This window comes from Bufo gargarizans, chromosome 1 (genome assembly GCF_014858855.1).
Source record: "Bufo gargarizans isolate SCDJY-AF-19 chromosome 1, ASM1485885v1, whole genome shotgun sequence".
NCBI classification, from domain to species: Eukaryota; Metazoa; Chordata; class Amphibia; order Anura; family Bufonidae; genus Bufo; species Bufo gargarizans.
The window spans coordinates 605,615,000-605,637,101 of record NC_058080.1 but is presented as its reverse complement, the minus strand read 5'-3'; the positions used below and the strand labels follow the sequence as shown (position 1 = coordinate 605,637,101).

The window sequence follows — 22,102 nt, the reverse complement described above, 5'->3', positions numbered from 1 at the left end:
TTAGAATTGTGTCAATCTCCCAATATTTATGGACCTGACTGTGTGAGTATATATGTGGGTGGGTGTGTGTGTGTGTGTGTGTGTATATGTGTGTGTGTGTGTATATATATATATATATATATATATATATATATATATATTTTGCACTATAAGACACACCTCCCCATAAGAGACACTTAGAAGAAAATAAGAAAACAAACATTTTTCATTAGACCTCAAATCAGACCTCAGAGCCTCAATCAGTCCCCTAATGTTAATAAGACCCCAAATTCAGACCTCAGACCAGACTCCCAATGTGAATGACCTCAGTTCAGACCCCCATGCTTAGAGCAGATAAAAAAAAGAAAAAACTTTCCTTTCCTGCTCCAGTTGCCACCGCTTCTTCTAACATCCAGCTCGTGGTGAGTACAGAGCCCGGGGAGCTCTGCAATCATCACTTCTGTTCCTACTTTACTAATGTTTGGTAGCTTTACTTTTTTTTTCTTTTCTTTTCTTTTTTTTTTTTTAAGCCCCCATAGGGGACTTGAGCATGCAGTCATCAGACTGCAATGGTAAGCCACTGCAATCTATGGTACAATTACTGTGTTCCTATTAAACTATGCCTGAGACAAGGCTCAATAGGAACTTTACTGTGGCAAGCCTCAGAGCCTTTAGAAAGCTCCAGGCTGCTATAGCAACTATGTGGCTCCCGTGATCTCATTGCGGGGGAAGCCGTTCGGTTACTGGGAGCATTGAGCTCCCTCTAAATGGCCGCTCAAATGGCAGGGTTGCAATTGACCACTGCTTCTGAAGAGTTAAGTCTGAGTTATCTTTGACCACTGGGTGTCTACTGTGTAAACCAGCAGGAAAACACCATCTTTAAAGTCTCGACATGTGCCGTACAAGTACCTCTTTCCCCTGATCAACTCATTTACTATTGGAAAAAACTGGAAAAAAAGACAATAGATATTAGGTGATTAGTATCACCAGGTCTGTAACAACCAGCTCTATAAAAACATCACATGATCTACCTGCCAGGTGTACGCTGTAAAAAAATTAAGAATAAAGTTAATATGGCATTTTTACAGCACAAAACCCAAAAAGAAACGGCAGACTTGCTGCCTTTTCTTTTTCCTGCTTCCCAAAAAGCAAAATAAAAAGTGATTGAATTGTTGTATGTACCCCCAAATAATACAACTCATCCCGCAAAAAAAATAAGCCCCCCACACAGCCCTATCAAGAGAAAAATAAAAGACATATGGTTGTCAAAAATGGCTGTACTGGTACTGTAGAGGCTGTTCAACAGCAACATGGCCCCCGTAAACCAACCCATCGAAATCTGCGCTGCAAAAGTAAAACAAAAAAAAAAGGTTTTCCATTCTGAACCCACATTTTTAGCATTTCGGTACCCAGTAGAACCCTTATATCAATTCACTCAGGGGGCACTGAAATGCCATATCTGTGGAAAACTTATAATTTTCACTTTGCATGCTGCATATTGATTGCTGCAAGATATACGTGGCATCAAATGTTCAGTCAAAAGAATAGGGCCACATGTAGGTTGTTTCTAAAACCAGGACACAGCATAATAAGAGGGCTTAGTTTTCACTCTGGCACACAATGGGTGCTGCATATTAGGTACTGAAATGGCATATCGGTGGAAAAAATCTGTTGTGCATTAATTTTTGCAAAACACCAGTAGGGTGAAAATGTTCAATTTATTATTTCACCCCAGAGGCGCTACAGTTGTCAGCACAAGGTGAGTAAATCACCACATTGGGCCTCATTTACTCCTGAGCCCTGATCTATGTCCAAGCAAAAGATTAGGGCCACATGTAAGGAGTTTCTAAAACCTGGAAGCACAGCATAATAATACTTGGAGAGCCTAATGAAAACTGCAGAATCGGCATAATGAATATTCTGGTTTCTCTTGGTGTTACCACTTGCTGTGTTACAGAAAAAATTGATTAAAATGGAAAATCTGAAAAAAATGAGATTTTAAATTTCACCTCCATATTACTTTAATTCCTTTGGAACACCTAAGGCTGAGTTCACATCAGCATTCAGCCTTTCTGTTCTGCTGCTCCGTTATAGGAGCAGGAGAATGGAAAGTCCAGATTGGGCACATAACTGACCCGAGCGGAGACTACGGACCCCATAGACTATAATGGGGTCCGATACGTTTCCGCTCAGAGGAAGATTTTTAAATCTGAGACACAAGTCCTGCGCGCACAACTTTTGTCTCCGCTCCAAAATCATCTTCTGAGCGTAAACCTAACGGACCCCATTATAGTTTATGCGGCCCGTGGGCTCCATTCAGCTCCGTTATGTACCGAATCCGTCCTTTGCATTCTCCTGCTCCTAAACGGGGCAGGAGAACGGATAGGCTGATCGGTGATGTGAACGAAGCCTAAAGGGTTGACAAAGTTTCTGAAAAGAGTTTTGCATTATTTGGGAGATGTAGTTTCTAAAATGGCGTCATTTATTGGTGGTTTCTATTTTAAGTCACTTTGTAGCTTAAAGTGGATTTAAAAAAATAAATAAAAAATCTTGAAAAGTTGCTTATAAAATGATACCAACATAAACTAGATAAATGTTTACTGTCAATTAATAACTACTTTTTGAGGTATCTCTGTCTTAAAAGCAGATAAATTGAAAATTAGTGAACAGTTATTTGTTTCAAAATTTTCTGTAAATTTTGGATTTTATTTTAAATAAATAAAGATAATACACACCAACCTAAATTTATCACTAACATAAAGTGCAATGTGCCATGACAAAACAGTCTCAGTCGCTTGGAAAACTAAAAGCATTCCAGAGTTACCACATAAAATGACACTGCAAAAATGGCCCTCAGATCTGCAAAAATGGGCCTTGTCAGGAAGGTGAAAACTGGAAGAAGTAAAAAATAAACTGAAACGACAGTTACACTTTAAGGGTCTGCCTTTTTCATGATGTTTTATCATACTGAAAAATGCAGATGATACAACAGTGATTGTTCTGCGTACAAATGAGGGCGAGACCATGTATTGGACTGAGATGCAGCGCCTGGAGAAGTGGTTTATGTAGAATCATTTTTTTTTCTGAATGTGAAAAAAAGCAAAGAAGATGATTGTTGATTTCTCAACTAAAGCAAAGTAACATTCCTGAATTCCAGGAGTCGGCAACCTTTGGCACTCTAGCTGCTGTGAAACTACAACTCCCACCATGCATGGAAATATAGTTTTACTACTGGAGTGCTGGAGGTTGCTGACCCCCCGGTCTACAATGTTCCATGTTTACCTCTGTCGTCAGGTTTGAGGGGTGTCTTCTATCAGTATATTTTGATGTCATACCACATGAATATATTCTAGCACAGATTGTGTTCATGGTGTGCTGTAATCTTCTTAGTCCTGACTTCCAATGCTGCGGCATTGCTAGTAAAGTACGGTAATGTGTTCAATCCACACGTCAAAGCCAAACCTATATTAATTAGAAGTTTTTGTTTTTGTGTCTGGGAAGTGTCCTGCCATGGAGTCTGTTTCTCATTTCTTTTCATACTCTGGAAAGTAAACAATGCTGTGTAGTAAACCTGTGGAAAGCTTTAGTTGATGTCAAGAACTATTAAGGTGTGATTTCTGTTCACCATTTGTGCGCATCGGTTACGATTATCAAGATGATTTACCCCTTCTACCCCGGGCCCTCCTGGCCAGGCCATTTTTTGCAAATCTGACGTGTCACTTTATGTGGGAATAACTTTTGAACACTTTTTTACTTATCCAAGCCATTCTAAGATTGTTTTCTTGTCACATATTGTACTTCATGACAGTGGTAAATTTGAATCAATATATTTCACCTTTATTTATGAAGAAATCCGAAATTTACCAAAAGTTTGGAAAAAATTTCAAAAGGTCAATTTCGCTGCTTTTAAAACAGAAAGTGATGCCTCCTAAAATATTTATTACTTGACTTTTCCCATATGTCTACTTCATGTTGGCATGCTTTTGAAAATTTTATTTTATTTTTTTAGAAGGCTTAGAATTTTAAAAGAATTTCCAAAACCCACTTTTTAACATCTTAAGGACACATGACGTACCGGTACGTCATGTATTGTTCCGATCACCGGCGGGCGGTGATCGGAACCCGGTGCCTGCTCAAATCATTGAGCAGGCACCTAGGCTAAATGCGCCGGGGGGTCCTGTCAATTCAGACCTGCAGTTTTCTGCGTTTCCAGGTTATTCGGGTCTCTGAAGACCTGATAACCCGGAACAGGATGGTGATGGTGGTGTGATTTCACCCCACCAATCACCATCCAGCGATCCTGCCCCCCCCCCCCCCCCACACACACACGCACACTTTTTTGGGGTGCTGTTTTTTTTTTTTGTGCACGCTGACTGTGGTCGGCACTCTTAGCGTCCGGCCACTGTTAGCGAATCGCACACCCCACCGCTGATCAACTTTGGACGGTTGATCAGCGATTTAGATTTTTTTTTTTTCATATTTTTGCCCTTTTTTTAGTTAGTGTTTTTTTTTCTGTTAGTTTTAGGGTGAGTTCGTGAACACCCGTGCCCCCACACACACGCACACCAAATAAAGATTTACACACACGCACATACACACGCAGACACACACTCCCCTATGGCCCGCCGGACGTTCTCGGCCGAGGAGGCATACGCCCAGCTTGCCTCCGACTCCGAGAGTCCCAGTGAGGACGATGATGACCCCACATTCCTGTTGTCATCCGCGTCCTCCTCATCATCTAGCGATGATGATGAGCCCCCAAGGCGGCGGAGACGCCGCCAGGCGGAGCAAGGGGACCGCCATGTTAGGGATCCTGTGGCCCAGCCTAGTACGAGCAGCTCTGGGGCTCGTACTGGTTTCCTGGCCCACCAGTTAAATCACCGGAGCACCCTGCTGGTGAACTAGTCTGGTGTAGCCCACAGCGATACGAGCCCGTGATTCCTGATTTTGTAGGCCAATCAGGAATCCAGATTTCCACAGTGGGCTACACTGAATATGACTTTTTTTTTGTCATTTTTTCAGTGACCCACTGGTAAATCTGATGGTGGAGCAGACAAACCTGTACGCCCAACAGTTCTTCGCTCAACACCCGGGCTCCTTTTTGGCCAGGCCCAGTGGCTGGACGCCGGTCAGTGCAGCCGAAATGAGGACATTTTGGGGCCTCGTGCTGCATATGGGCCTGGTCAAGAAACCCAGTGTCAGGCTGTACTGGAGCGAGGATGCTCCCGGTTTGAGGCCATCTGGAAATGTCTGCATTATTCAGATAATGCAGCATGTCCCCCCCGAGGTGATCCTGCCCATGACCGTCTGTATAAGATACGGCCGGTCATCGATCACTTTGGGGCCAAATTCATGGAGGCTTATGTACCTGGAAGGGAGGTCGCGGTTGATGAGTCTCTCATTGCGTTCAAGGGGAGACTCATTTTCCGCCAGTATGTGCCCTCCAAGCAGGCGAGGTATGGCGTGAAGCTATACAAAATTTGTGAGAGTACCTCAGGGTACACTTACAAATTCCGTGTATACGAGGGGCGAGATTCCCGGATTCAACCCCCAGAATGTCCCCCCACTCTGGGTGTTACTGGGAAACTTGTGTGGGACCTTATGCACCCACTGCTGGATAAGGGTTACCACCTGTATGTGGATAACTTTTATACCAGTATCCCCTTGTTCCAGTCCCTTGCCGCCAGATCCACGTCCGCTTGTGGGACCGTGCGGAAAAATCAACGCTGCCCCCCTGCCCTCCCCCTCCAGGTACCTATCCCCAGGGGTGAGACCCGTGCCCTTACCACTGGAAACCTGTTGCTGGTCAGGTATAAGGACAAGAGGGATGTCCTTATGCTGTCCACAATTCATGGTAGCGGCATCACCCCTGTCCCTGTGCGAGGTACCGCAGCAATGGTCCTCAAGCCCGATTGTATCGTCGACTACAATCGGTATATGGGAGGAGTTGATCTCTCTGATCAAGTCCTCAAGCCATAGAATGCCATGCGCAAAACCCGGGCATGGTACAAAAAAGTTGCGGTCTACTTGGTACAGGTTGCCATGTACAACTCTTTTGTGCTGTCCCGGAGCGCTGGCAACACAGGGACATTCCTCCAGTTCTTCGAGGCAGTCCTCAAGGCCCTGATCTTTTCGGACCGGGAAAGAGCAGGCCGGAGTACCTCGGGAACTGTAGGCGCCCGGATCGTCCCTGCCCAACACTTTCCAGGTGTGGTCCCCCATACTGGAAAGAAGGGACGAACCCAAAAAAGGTGCAGAGTGTGTCACAGGAGGGGGATACGGAAGGACACCACAACTCAATGTGACACGTGCCCCGATCATCCGGGCCTCTGCATTATTGGTTGCTTCAGGCAGTATCACACTTCCATGGAGTACTAAATTTACAGACGTGGACAAAATTGTTGGTACCCTTTGGTCAATGAAAGAAAAAGTCACAATGGTCACAGAAATAACTTTAATCTGACAAAAGTAATAATAAATTAAAATTCTATAAATGTTAACCAATGAAAGTCAGACATTGTTTTTCAACCATGCTTCAACAGAATTATGTAAAAAAATAAACTCATGAAACAGGCATGGACAAAAATGATGGTACCCCTAGAAAACACAGAACATAATGTGACCAAAGGGACATGTTAATTCAAGGTGTGTCCACTAATTAGCATCACAGGTGTCTACAACCTTGTAATCAGCCATTGGGCCTATATATATGGCTCCAGGTAATCACTGTGTTGTTTGGTGATATGGTGTGTACCACACTCGACATGGACCAGAGGAAGCAAAGGAAAGAGCTGTCTCAAGAGATCAGAAAGAAAATTATAGACAAGCATGTTAAAGGTAAAGGCTATAAGACCATCTCCAAGCAACTAGATGTTCCTGTGAGTACAGTTGCACATATTATTCATAAGTTTAAGATCCATGGGACTGTAGCCAACCTCCCTGGACGTGGCCGCAGGAGGAAAATTGATGACAAATCTAAGAGACGGATAATCCGAATGGTAACAAAAGAGCCTAGAAAGACTTCTAAAGAGATTCAAGGTGAACTTCATGCTCAAGGAACATCAGTGTCAGATCGCACCATCCGTCGTTGTTTGAGCCAAAGTGGACTACATGGGAGACGACCAAGGAGGACACCATTGTTGAAAACGAATCATAAAAAAGCAAGACTGGAATATGCCAAACTACATGTTGACAAGCCACAAAGCTTCTGGGAGAATGTCCTGTGGACAGATGAGACAAAAATCGAAGTTTTTGCCAAGGCACATCAGCTGTATGTTCACAGACGAAAAAATGAAGCATATCAAGAAAAGAACACTGTCCCTACTGTGAAACATGGAGGAGGCTCTGTTATGTTCTGGGGCTGCTTTGCTGTGTCTGGCACAGGGTGTCTTGAATCTGTGCAGGGTACAATGAAATCTCAAGACTATCAAGGAATTCTAGAGAGAAATGTACTAGCCAGTGTCAGAAAGCTTGGTCTCAGTCGCAGGTCATGGGTCTTGCAACAGGACAATGACCCAAAACACACCGCTAAAAACACCCAAGAATGGCTAAGAGGAAAAAATTGGACTATTCTAAAGTGGCCTTCTATGAGCCCTGACCTCAATCCTATTGAGCATCTTTGGAAGGAGCTGAAACATGCAGTCTGGAAAAGGCACCCTTCAAACCGGACACAACTGGAGCAGTTTGCTCATGAGGAGTGGGCCAAAATACCTGCTGAGAGGTGCAGATGTCTCATTGACAGTTACAGGAAGCGTTTGATTGCAGTGATTGCCTCAAAAGGTTGCGCAACAAAATATTAAGTTAGGGGTACCATCATTTTTGTCCATGCCTGTTTCATGAGTTTATTTTTTTACATAATTCTGTTGAAGCATGGTTGAAAAACAATGTCTGACTTTCATTGGTTAACATTTATAGAATTTTAATTTATTATTACTTTTGTCAGATTAAAGTTATTTCTGTGACCATTGTGACTTTTTCTTTCATTGACCAAAGGGTACCAACAATTTTGTCCACGTCTGTATATCCCAATTTAGCACTGACATCGGATAAAAAAAACTGGTTCTCGGACTTGAGACCAAAAAAACTAAAATAATTTATTAAAAGTAGATATATTAGGTATCGCCGCGTCGGTAATAATCTCCTCTATAAAAATACCCCATGACCTAACTCCCCAGATTAACACTGTCCAGAAAAAAAAAGGTGCAAAAAAAGATTATTTTTTTGTCACCCTACATAATAAAATGTTTAATAGCAAGCGATCAAAAAGTCATATAGCCCCCAAAATAGTGCCAGGTTTCTGGAAGGCCGATTTTGATGGCCTTTTTTTTATTGACACCATGTCCCTTTTGAAGCCCCCCTGATGCCCCCCTAGAGTAAAAACTCCCTAAAAGTGACCCCATCTAAGAAACTACACCCCTCAAGGTATTCAAAACTGATTACACTAACTTTATTAACCCTTTAGGTGTTCCTCAACAGTTATTGGCAAATGGAGATTTTTGGTAACCTTGCCTCACAAAAATGTAATATAGAGCAAGCAAAAATCATATGTACCCTAAAAATAGTCCCCCAAAAAATGCCACCTTATCCCGTAGTTTCCAAAATGGGGTCACTTTTAGGGAGTTTCTACTCCAGGGGTGCATCAGGGGGGCTTCAAATGGGACATGGTGTAAATAAACCAGTCCAGCAAAATCTGCCTTCCAAAAACCAAATGGCGCACCTTTCACTCTACACCCCGCTGTGTGGCCGTACAGTAGTTTATGGCCACATATTGGGTGTTTCCAGGGCCGTTTGAAGGAATTTGGGGGCCCCAAGCAAAATAGACATGGAGGCCCCCCCTCCACGCCCTCCCCACCTTACGCATGCAAAGCCTACAGGAACCACAGTATAGCCATACAGTTTAAGTTCACCCACACTTTATATAAATAAAAAAGGAGGTTTACAGTGCAAATACTGCTAGTTGCATTTAATATGCATGAAATTTGAACATTTTCAACAAATGAACATTTGCAAAAAACACCACTGTACCATACAATCCAATATGCATTAAAAAAGTGCACAATAACTAAGGCTACTTTCACACTTGCGTTAGGAGCGGATCCGTCTGGTGTCTGCACAGACGGATCCGCTCCTATAATGCAAACGCTTGCATCCGTTCAGAACGGATCTGTTTGCATAACTGTTTATTTCAGATCTGATTTTTCACTTCGGAAAACTCAGATCCGACAGTATATTCTTAACACAGAAGCGTTCCCTTGGTGATGGGGACGCTTCAAGTTAGAATATACTGAGAACTGTGTACATGACTGCCCCCTGCTGCCTGGCAGATGCTGCCAGGCAGCAGGGGGCAGACCCCCCTCCTGTATTTAACTTATTGGTGGCCAGTGCGGCCCCCCTCCCTCTATATTCATCGGTGGCCGGCCAGTGCGGATTCCCAGTATTAAATATGACCAGTGCGGCCTCCCCCTCCCTCCCTCCCCAGTATTAAATATGACCAGTGCGGCCCCCCTCCTTCTATATTCATTGGTGGCCGGCCAGTGCGGATTCCAAGTATTGTGACCAGTGCGGCCTCCACCCCCCCCCCCCTAATTAAAATCATCCCCCCCATCATTGGTGGCAGCGGAGAGTACCGATCGGAGTCCCAGTTTAAATCGCTGGGGCTCCGATCGGTTACCATGGCAGCCATGACGCTATTGCAGTCTTGGCTGCCATGGTTACTTGGCAATAAATACAAGCATTATACTTACCTGAAGAGCTGCGATGTCTGACCGGCCGGGCACTCCTCCTACTGGTAAGTGAAAGGTCTGTGCGGCGCATTGCCTATAGCACAGACCTGTCACTTACCAGTAGGAGGAGCGCCTGGCCGGTCAGACATCGCAGCTCTTTAGGTAAGTATAATGCTTGTATTTATTGCTAAGTAACCATGGCAGCCAAGACTGCAATAGCGTCTTGGCTGCCATGGTAACCGATCGGAGCCCCAGCGATTTAAACTGGGACTCCGATCGGTACTCTCCGCTGCCACCAATGATGGGGGGGGGTGACTTTAATTAGGGGGGGGGGAGAGGGGAGGCCGCACTGGTCACAATACTTGGAATCCGCACTGGCCGGCCACCAATGAATATAGAGGGAGGGGGGCCGCACTGGTCATATTTAATACTGGGGAGGGAGGCCGCACTGGTCATATTTAATACTGGGAATCCGCACTGGCCGGCCACCGATGAATATAGAGGGAGGGGGGCTGCACTGGCTTCAATTAATAATGGGGAGGGAGGGGGGGCCGCACTGGCCACCAATAAGTTAATTACAGGAGGAGGGGGGGGGGGTCATGTTCTCAGTATATTCTAACATGAAGCGTCCCCATCACCATGGGAACGCCTGTGTTAGAATATACTGTCGGATCTGAGTTTTACGATGTAGCTCAAATCCGATGGTATAGTCTAACATAGAAGCGTTCCCATGTTGATGGGGACGCTTCAAGTTAAAATATACCATCGGATCGGAGAAAACTCCGATCTGATGGTATATTAATAGGGACTCCTGACTTTACATTGAAAGTCAATGGGGGACGGATCCGTTTGAAATTGCACCATATTGTGTCAACGTCAAACGGATCCGTCCCCATTGACTTGCATTGTAAGTCTGGACGGATCCGTTTGGCTCCGCACGGCCAGGCGGACACGAAAACGCTGCAAGCTGCGTTCGGGTGTCCGCCTGCTGAGCGGAGCGGAGGCCAAACGGTGCCAAACTGATGCATTCTGAGCGGATCCGCATCCACTCAGAATGCATTGGGGCTGTACGGATCCGTTCGGGGCCGCTTGTGAGAGCCTTCAAACGGAACTCACAAGCGGAGCCCCGAACGCTAGTGTGAAAGTAGCCTAAATCCAACATACTTAAAACACACACATTAACATTTTTCAGTTCTTACAAACCTGTGTCCTTCTCTACCGAGCTCTCCTCCTCTACCTCCTGGCTGTCACTCAGTCCGGCCGGGAACCTCGTGGTACAGGTCAGGAGATTCAGTTTCCTGTTCCCGGACGCGGCCGGACTAAAAGGAAGTGAGCACTCACTCAGTGTACACTTCCTGTCAGTCCGGCCGGGAACAGGAACTGAATCCCCTGTTCCTGTACCGCGCGGTACCCGGCCGGACTGAGTGACAGCCAGGAGGTAGAGGAGGAGAGCTCGGCCACGCTACAGAGCAGCAGTCAGCACAGCCAGGGCCGGTGCAAGGATTTTTGCCGCCCTAGGCAAGATAAAAATTGCCGCCGCCGCCGCCCCCCCTCCCTTGTCACTCTCATTATCCCCCCCCCCCTCCCTTGTCACTCTCATTATCCCCCCCCCTCCCTTGTCACTCTCATTATCCCCCCCCTCCCTTGTCACTCTCATTACCCCCCCCCTCCCTTGTCACTCTCATTACCCCCCCCCCCTCCCTTGTCACTCTCATTATTCCCCCCCCCTCCCTTGTCACTCTCATTATTCCCCCCCCCCTCCCTTGTCACTCTCATTATTCCCCCCCCCCCCCCCTCCCTTGTCACTCTCATTATCCCCCCCTCCCTTGTCACTCTCATTATCCCCCCCCTCCCTTGTCACTCTCATTCTACCCCCACCTCTAGTGTAGTGTGGTCGAGCTCTGTTCGGTCCGCGGTACAGGAGCATTTGTTTCCTGTATCCGGCCGGACTGACAGGAAGTGCACACTAAGTGAGCATTTCCTGTCAGCCCGGCCGGGTACAGGAAACAAAAGCTCCTGTACCGCGGACCGAACAGAGCTCGGCCACGCTACATTAACAACAGCATAGAGCGAACACAGCAGGCAGGATTCTTTAGAGCGACAAGCGCCGGCTCTGCTTGGGGGCCCCAAGCAATTGCTTGTTTTGCCTGTCTGTTAGCGACGGGCCTGGGTGTTTCTGTAAACGGCAGAGTCAGGGCAATAAAGATACAGTCTTGTTTGGCTGTTAACCCTTGCTTTGTTAGTGGAAAAAATGGGTTAAAATGGAAAATTTTCAAATTTCATCCCCATTTGCCAATAACTCTTGTGCAACACCTAAAGGGTTAACAACGTATGTAAAATCAGTTTTGAATACCTTGAGGGGTGTAGTTTCTTAGATGGGGTCATTTTTGGGTGGTTTCTATTAAGCCTTGCAAAGTGACTTCAGACCTGTAGTGGTCCCTAAAAATTGGGTTTTTGTAAATTTCAGAAAAATTTCAAGATTTGCTTCTAAACTTCTAAGCCTTGTAACATCCCCAAAAAATAAAATATCATTCCCAAAATAATTCAAACATGAAGTAGACATATGGGGAATGTAAAGTCATCACTATTTTTGGGGGTATTACTATGTATTACTGAAGTAGAGAAACTGAAACTTTGAAATTTGCTAATTTTTCAAAATGTTTGGTAAATTTGGTATTTTTTTTTATGCAAACAAAAAAATAATTTTTTTGACGCCATTTTACCAGTGTCATGAAGTACAATATGTGACGAAGAAACAATCTCAGAATGGCCTGGATAAGTCAAAGCGTTTTAAAGTTATCAGCACTTAAAGTGACACTGGTCAGATTTGCAGAAAATGGCCTGGTCCTTAAGGTGAAATAAGGCTATGTCCCTAAGTGGTTAAGGACCAGTTCAGGTCTGAAGTCACTTTGTGGGGCTTACATAGTAGAAACCACCCATAAATGACCCCATTTTAGAAACTACACCCTCAAGGTATTCTAAACTGATTTTTACAAATTTTGTTAACCATTTAGGCATCCCACAAGAATTAAAGGAAAATGGAGATTACATTTCAAAATTTCATTTTTTTGGACAGATTTTCCATTTTAATATTATTATTTTTTTCTGTAGCACATCAAGGGTTAACAGCCAAAGAAAACTCAATATTTATTACCCTGATGCTGCAGTTTACACAAACACCCCATATGTGGTCGTACACTGCTGTAAGGGCACACGGCAGGGCGCAGAAGGAAAGGAGCTTCGCATGGTATCTGGAAGGCAGATTTTTAGACACCATGTTCCATTTGAAGTCCCCGTAATGCACCCTTACGGTAGAAACTCCCAAAAAGTGACCCCATTTTGGAAACTACAGGATAGGGTGACAGTTTTAATGATAATTTGGGTTACATGTGATTTTTGATCTATATTACGTTTTTTGAGAGGCAAGGTGTGAGGACTATGGATTATTATTTAATGTTAGCCTTGTTCCCACACCAGCCATCTCCTGTCAGATAGCAGAGGTAGTGAACTCCAGAGGGGGGCCCTGCTTCAAAGCCCAGCCAAATGGCAGAGAACATCTAGCAGGCCACCTTTGTTTACATCTTACACCTCCATACAGCCAGCCAGGAACCCAGCTAATGGAACAGGAAAAACCTCTCTGCAGGGAATCTAAGCCATTCACCACTTTAATCAAATTATCAGACATATTGGAGCCGGCGATTCATAAGGTATTATGAATCGTCCGTCCATCACAGGCATAAACCAGATAGATATTTGTGTCCCTGTGGCCACGATGAACAGGCTCATGGTCATAGTTTGGTGGTGGGATGCCAGGGAAGGGAGATATACATATCTCCCCACAGAAACCAAATAACGCTACCATACTGAACCATAGCTGAAGCTATAGCCATGAGCCCTAATCTGTTTTGTGGCTCATTTGCTGCCAGCCCCAGAAGAGGAGGAGTGGACTTCTCCCAGAGGCCGGGAGGGGAGGGGCCGGCTACAGATCAAAAGCCTCGTGCCCGCAAGTGGGCGTGTCTTTTCTCTCAAGGGGGGTCACATCGTGCCATGTGTTTTAGAAGGACCTGCAAACTGCTGACATCACTGCTTCCCATGTGACTACAGCTAAGAACTCACCACCAGCCAAAGGACTCATCTATCTGGTAAACTGACTTTTGTTCTGCTTAACCCTGGTTGTAACCTATCATCTGTATTTGTAACCTCAGACCACTGTGTATATTTTTTGTGTGTATAGTGTTATTTCTAGTGAGCCCTTAAGGTGATTAAATATATAATTTAATCTTGTGCCGTCTTGTATCTCGATCACGAATCCAGACTTCCGTGTTTCAGCCTAGTTATACGCTACTGCAAGTTGGTTTCTCACCCTATATAATCCCATTAGTGGACCGGGCTTAAATCAAACGAGAAGCTGGTGGCAGTCTTCCCGGGCTGAGGAAGCGCTGTTTCATTTGGGCAGTGAAAAGGCTTCCTCAGCTTGTTGCCTCTCTGTGCCTATGTGGACAGGAGGAGTCTGTGAACACTGTACCGAGCTGGCCTTACTTGCTTCTCAGGGACTATACCGTATCTCGCTGGCTCTACGTATTTGACGTCAGACGGCAGCGAGGTGCGGTATTCGTCACACAAGGTAACCAAAAAAATGCCTATTCTGGCACAGTTTTTATTTTTTGTTTTTTTACAATGTTCATTTGACAGATTAGATCATGAGCTATTTTAATAGAGCAGGTTGTTATGGACGCGACAATATCAAATATGTCTACCTTTTCAGTTTTTCAGTTTTACATAATAAAGCATTTTTGAAAAAAATTATCTTTTAGTGTCCATATTCTGAGAGCCATATTTTAATTTTTTTTGCGATTGGCTAATGTAGGGGTTCATTTTTTGCGGGATGAGGTAACTGGTACTATTTTGGGGTGCATATGACTTTTTGATTGCTTGGTATTACACTTTTTGTCATGTAAGTTGACAAAAAAATGACTATTTGGCACAATTATTTTTTTTTTTTTTTTACATACTTCACCTGAGGTGTTAGGTCATGTGATATTTCTATAGAACTGGTTGTTACAGACACGGCAATACCTAATATGTCAACTTTAAGCATTTTTGAAACCAAAAAAAAAATCAGTTTTTTATAAAAAAAAAAAAATGTATGGTGTTTATCTGATGTTGGTAGATTATGTGATATATTTTTTAGAGCCGGTGGGCGATACCTAATATGTGTGTGTGTGTATGTGCTATAATACTGTATGGCGATTCGTCTCTTTACTGTATTAGAATGTATGGGCTCAGATAAGCCAAAGTAAGTTATTCATGAAGTCGCACGAGACTTCGTTGAATTACTTTGGTAATTGATTATTACAATAAAAAAAATTGGAACCGAACTCTGCTTCGGTTCGAAGGTACCACTCAGAACCGAAGCCGGGTTTGGTTCCTACTTTTGAAGTGGTTTTTCACTGTAATAATCAATTACCAAAGTTATTCAGCGATGTCTTGCGCGACTTCGTGAATAACTTACTTTGTCTCTTTGGAGCCCAAACATTCTAATACTGTATGGACACAGATCTCTGTACAGTATTCCTTTTTTTTTTTTTTTTTTTTTTTTATATAGAAAAGTGGCTTCAGATGTAGCATGCGAAGCTGTGTTGTAATGCATTGCCTGTTAGTGTATTACACTGAGTAATACACTAACAGGTTGCCTAGAAGACCCAGCCTGAGGCTGAATCTCCTAGGCTTCAGTGGAACCAGGTCCCGATGCCTCTGCAAGGCATCAGGCTGCCTTCTCAACGGGGACCCAATGGGATCCTTTACCCGCCGCAAACACCTTCTATGCCGTAGTCAGCACTCACCGCGGCATAGAAAGGGTTAATCCCCCAGCATCGGCTTTTATAGCAATGCCAGTGGATACAGCAGGGGCCTGGCTATCAGTGACTGCTGGGCCCCGCAGTGATTGGGCGGGCACCGGAATTGTGCCCGCCCATTCAGCATGACATAATAGTACGTCAAATGGTGGGAAGTCTCCTGCCGCTATGACGTACTATTGCGTCATATGTCAGGAAGGGGTTAAGGGGGTTGTGTTTTTTTTTTTTTTTTTTTTTATATCTGCCGAACCCCCCAAAATCTGGTTTGATATCACCGCAGCCAATCACTGGCTGTGACAAAAACCAGATCCTCTTGCATCATGTCACCATTTGTCATCACATAAGGGGAGCCAGTCACCACCGCGGCCAGTGAGATGTTAGCATTGAAGGATCCACCTAAATGAATTGAGTGGTGGTTGAGCATGTATGTCCATTCATTCTCTTTCTGCCTGACAGATATAGCCAAGTACAGCACACAGTCTGTCTCCAGTCCTAGAGAGGAGGAGTGAAGCCGCAGCGTGCTTGCTCGACCGAGCCCCAACTTATTTGGAGGATTTGACATTCTCATGACTGGTGAATAGGTGATCATTGGGAGTCCAACTGCTGGGGATAGGGGTTAATTTTGTATCTTGGTGCAAGCCCTCTTAAGGGGTTGTCCAATTTTTCCTCAACCTTTACCTATGTATTTCACTGTCATGTGATCTTATCTCATATTATATCATTTTCTCTTATTTCCAAATATAATATCACCTGAATGTCTGCTATTTTCTGATCGTGATGCCATTCATGTGAACCCCTGTGTTTCTGCTGGTGATGTCATGTCCTTTAGGCATGGAGCAGGTGGCATCCATCATCAGATCTCCACAGGAGATGCATCCAGGACAGAAGAAACATAAAGATGCAAAAACAAAGCAGTGGACACCACGTCACCGGAAGAAACACAGCGAGGCTAAGGACAGGCTCACATGACTGACGTCAGGATTTAAATATAGGAGCCATGCAGGCAATAGCATTTCATTTGGAAATGAGGGATTGCAGGACGGTGATTTGTAACTTTGACTACATCTCTCTGAATTCACATTTTTGGACTCTTGTGTCGTGTTAATACCTAGTGAATCACTATGAATTTCATGATTGTTGGTTCATTGTGTGTACACCGCCAGGGTAATTTAATAGTATACTTCTCAAATTCCACAATGTACTTTAATTGGGAGAGGAAAATTCCTAATTTCCAACCACTTTATGGCATCCCAACATACAGGTGAAACTCGAAAAATTTGAATATCGTGCAAAAGTTCATTTATTTCAGTAATGCAACTTAAAAGGTGAAACTAACATATGAGAGACTCATTATATGCAAAGCCTTTATTTGTTATAATTTGGATCATTATGGCTTACAGCTTATGAAAACCCCAAAGTCACAATCTCAGAAAATTAGAATATTACATAAAAACAATAAAAAAAGGATTTTAAATAGAAAAATGTAGGACCTCTAAAAAGTATAATCATGTATATGTACTCAGTACTTGGTTCAGGCCCCTTTTGCATCAATTACTGCCTCAGTGCGGCATGGCATGGATGCTATCAGCCTATGGCACTGCTGAGGTGTTATGGAAGTTTTCAGGCCAATCGAGCACAGTAATCCCATAGTCATTGAACCGGGTTTTGGTACTTTTGGCAGTGTGGGCAGGTGCCAAGTCCTGCTGGAAAATGAAGTCACCATCTCCATAAAGCTCGTCTGCGGAAGGAAGCACGAAGTGCTCCAAAATCTCTTGGTAGACGGCTGCGTTGACTCTGGACTTAATGACGCACAGTGGACCAACACCAGCAGATGGCATGGCTCCCCAAATCAACACAGACTGTGGAAACTTCACACTGGACTTCAAGCATCTTGCATTGTGTGCCTCTCCATTCTTCCTCCAGACTCTGGGTCCTTGGTTTCCAAATGAGAGATGCAAAAGTTGCTCTCATCAGAAAAGAGGACTTTGGACCACTGAGCAACAGACCAGTTATTTTTTTCTTTAGCCCAGGTAAGACACTTCTGACGTTGTTTGTTGTTGAGGAGAGGCTTGACAAGAGGAATACGACATTTGAAGCCCATGTCCAGGATCCGTCTGTGTGTGGTGGCTCTTGATGCACTAACTCCAGGCTCAGTCCACTCCTTGTGAAAGTCCCCAACACTTTTGAATGGCCTTTTCCTAACAATCCTCTCCAGGCTGCGGTCATCCCTGCTGCTTGTGCACCTTATTCTTCCACACTTATCCCTTCCACATAACTTTCTATTAATGTGCTTTGATACAGCACTTTGGAACATGCAACTTATTTAGCAATTACCTTTTGAGGCTTTCCCTCCTTTATGGAGGTGTCAATGATGGTTTTGTGCACAACTGTCGGGTCAGCAGTCTTTTCCATGATTGTGATTCCTACTGAACCAGACAATTTAAAGGCTGAGGAACCCTTTGCAGGTGTTATGGATTAATTAGCTGACTAGAGTGTGACACCTTGAGCCTAGAATATTGAACCTTTTCACAATATTCAAATTTTCTGGGATTGTGACTTTGGGGGTTTTCATAAGCTGTAAGCCATAATCATCCAAATTATAACTTGAAGTATTTCACTTTGCATGTAATGAGTCTATCTCATATATTAGTTTCACCTTTTAGGTTGCATTACTGAAATAAATTAACTTTTGCACAATATTCTAATTTTCCAATTTCACCTGTACGAATATGTACCACAGATATTTAGTCTGTGTTCCATTACTGTTCCATTCATTGGAAAGGTACAGTATTTAGTTTCTGGAATGTATTTGTGTGTAAAGGTGTAGCACAGAATGCCGTTCTCTTGCTGCAGTCAGAAGACATTGCCTCATGTTTATTTACAGGATATGTGGCGTTAGGGCCAGAGAGGCCGAACCCGCACTGTGCCGTTAAAGACTAGATTGTGTGTACACCCGCCAAGCATAAGGGGCCATTGTCTGTAGAAAACAGTATTTTCCAAGTCATAATAAATAGAAAAACTATTTACTGAATGTGAACGAAGGCATTTCCAGGGAGTGGATCTAATGATGTAATGACAGAGGCAATCAGTGAATGAGTGTGATCCTGCCCAGGTCATTTCAGACTTTACATTTGTAATTTTACAGTTTCAATCTGAAAACATATATATAAAACTGAAAGAGGTTTCCCCCTAAAATATACATTTCAATGTGTAGCTATTCTTACTTTGCCAGATCCCCAAGTTCATAATTTTACAGTAGGAATTATGCATCTCAGAGCAAATCCCATGATTGTCTTGCCCAAGACCAAAGAAACTTTGCCGGGCAGCAATCTCTGACTGAATGGATCCCAGATATATCATGTGATATAGTGTCCAGCAATGGATGACCCAATCATGGGGAGTTTTTTCCATGTTTGATTCAATGTGTCTGACAGAAAAAACATTGGGGTATTACTCATATATGGAGTTTTTCTCCAACAATGATGTCCTTTAACTTTTTACCCAACTTTACATAAATCATTAGTAACATAAGTTAAAATTCCTTCCTGACTCCAAATCTGTCAATCAAAATAACTCCCTGGATCAACGACCCATCTGCTAACTGTAACCTGAAATATTACACTCCGGAAGAACATCCAGACCCCTCTTGATAGTGAGTTCACCATTACCACCTCCTCAGAGAGAGAGTTCCATAGTCTCACTGCTTTTACAGTAAAGAATCCCCTTCTATATTGATGGAGAAACCTTCTTTCACCAGACACAGAGGATGTCCCCTCATCACAGTCTTGGGGATAAATAGATGATGGGAGAGATCTCTGTACTGACCCCTGATATATTTATACAGTTAGTTAATAGATCTCCCCTTAGTCGTCTTTTTTTCTAAACTAAATAACCCTAATTTTGATAATCTTTCTGCTTATGGAAGTCCACCCATTCTAGTTATTACATTAGTTGCTCTCCTTTTGAACCTGCTCAAGTTTTATGTACGTCTTGTTCACAGGGGCCTAAGATTGCACACAACACATCATGTGCGGTCTGAGCAGTGATTTGTAAAGTGGCAGGACTATATTCTCGTTATGTGCATTTATGCCTCTTTTTGATGCAACCCATAATCTTATTGGCCTCGGCAGCAGCTGCCTGACACTGGTTTCTACAGTTAAGGTTACTGTCAACTGAAAGTCCCTTTCTATGGCAGTATTTTCCCATTTAGTGTGTACTGGTAATATGCTGTTTCCTTTCCTGTGTGTTAAACCTCATTTGCCCCTCCTTTGCCCAAGTCTCCAATCTATCCAGATCCATTTGTAGCAGTAATTGACCCTCTTTTCTGTTAATTACTTTACAGAGTTTAGTATCTTCAGAAAACATTTATATTTTACCGTGCAATCCCTGTACAAGATTATTTGCAAATATAATAAAGAGAATAGGGCTCAATACTGATCCCATGGTACCCCACTAGAAAAGACAAATTTAATAAACTTTGTAATATATCTTATCAGAGAAAAATGCCTGGTTCTCCAGTTATCAGCTACCTTCCTTCCCCCCTTAACTATTGTTCTCTCTGAAATCTGTGATAAATCTGCCTTGTGAGACAAGGACAGGCTGCCTGCTCACAGAAGCATCAAATTGCATCATTACATAGAATTCTATGGAGGAAGGAGGGGCGGGGAGTGGTAAGCAGTACAGTGACCGTAGAGCTTAGAGAAGCAGGCATGACTCGGCAGCTAATAGTAAGGGTATATCTTACCCAAAATACTTTATGCAGATCCCTACTGCATAAAACAGTCAGGTTCTGTCTGACACCTAGCGAGTATTGTGCTTGGGTTCCGTTAATTTGGGTAGGAACTGTGCACAATACTCGTTCACCATTGTCAGGTCAGACAGGAGACTATGCCCTGACAACCCTTCAAGTTAAACTGTCAGGTGGCTTAGGATGCGCCTTGTTCAGTGCACTACTGGAGAGTAGGCAGGTCCAGACTAAGAAGGAATTGCAAAGCTTTTAGATAGTGTAATTGGTTCAGACAGAACATGTTTCAATTCTACAGACTGCTACAGTTGTGAGCAAAGGAGTGATTGCATTTGCACAGTTATAATGGATCACTGGCTGAAAAATATCTTACACTTTGCACCTCTGTCATGTAATATACAACCATTCAATTTTTAAAGTGATTTTAGCTGATTTATAAGATACGTAAGTTTGGTGCCTTCTTCGCAAGTTCCATCAGATTTGACAGTAAGAATAGAGCAGTAGGCAGCACAAGTCTTTCCATCAAAGCAACAGAAACCACAACTGAACTCAGTGGCGTCTGATGGGATTAGTTGTGCAGTGGAAGATAGCTTGCATATGTGAACAGAGCCTGATGTATATATGTATAACATTGGGTAGATCTGATCTAATTTCATCCTCTTCTGGTCAGTTATGGAAACTAGTCCATCAATTGGCTTTTTATTGCAGTTTTTGGCCTAGTATTAAGTTGTTGTCTGGATGCTAATGTACTCTACATTATTGTTGCTTTTAATTATATTAATTTGACACTTTTATTATACATTTCCATCACATTTTACATTTTTCATTAATAGGCAAACAGCACTGCGGAAACTCGAGCAGTCGCCAGATTAGCCACACACCCCTTGCTCAAAAGAAAGATATCTGCTATTAATGGTAAGATGGCAAATCTGTAATTCTTGCTTCAACGCATTGTTCGCTTTCATAATATCCTAATATAGTGTGATCACTGTATCCTGAGTCTCATAAAGGTAAATGCTTTGGTATAGGGTGTGCACATATCATTTGGGGACCAGAGTTCCTTTCTGAGTATTAGGAGTTATAGAAATACACTTTAAAAGGGAATTCCAGCTAAAGAAATACAGTTTGCAGCAGGGTCATAGGGCTTTAAAAACACAAGAGGTACTCCCCTCCTTCGATTTCCCCTCCACCGATCCCCCCATCGCTGCTGTTCCAACCCTGCTGCTCTGATCCTGCTTAAAAAAAACCTTAAATGCTCCTGGTTTATCAGGTATGTTTTTTTTGACAATCCAGCAGGTTTGTTTGTTTTTTTATGTATTTTTTATTTGACTGGATTGGTGCGTTCAAGACCAATGAGTGTTGCATTAAAATTGCTACTTCTGTTTGGGAACAGACTGAAACTACTGGTTACCTCCAAGGGAAAATTTGATTCCTGCAGCTTCACATCCACCTGCCCTGACATTAACAGATTAATCTAATACATTTTGCAGTTGCTTTAGCAGTTTTATGATGTTTCTGTAAAGACATTTCAAACTGGAATTGCTTCTTAGTAAGATAATGAATGTCAGGGGCAGTGAGAAGATAAGTCATTTGTATATGCAGTATTTGCTTTATCATCTCTTCGGTATGATGCAATAAATGAAGGAAAGTTTGGCCCTTTCTTTTACCTCTCCACATGTCAGTAGGAACTTGCCTGAGCACAACTGTTAAACAAATAATCATAACTGTCTGCTCTGGCACATCCACGGCCGTTTTCCCCTCTTCTGCTTCCTTTTAGTATCATCTTCATATTTTTCTTTCCA

General features: G+C 43.3%; 1 protein-coding gene across 1 annotated transcript in view; it reads left to right on the top strand.

Annotated features, from left to right (window-relative positions):
- Positions 1-22,102, top strand: part of SRFBP1 (serum response factor binding protein 1) — a 127,249-nt gene that overhangs the window by 86,950 nt on the left and 18,197 nt on the right. Inside the window, exon 5 of the mRNA XM_044291125.1 lies at positions 21,134-21,215. Within this exon, the coding sequence (XP_044147060.1) occupies positions 21,134-21,215 (82 nt within the window). The remainder of the gene's footprint in view (positions 1-21,133; positions 21,216-22,102) is intronic.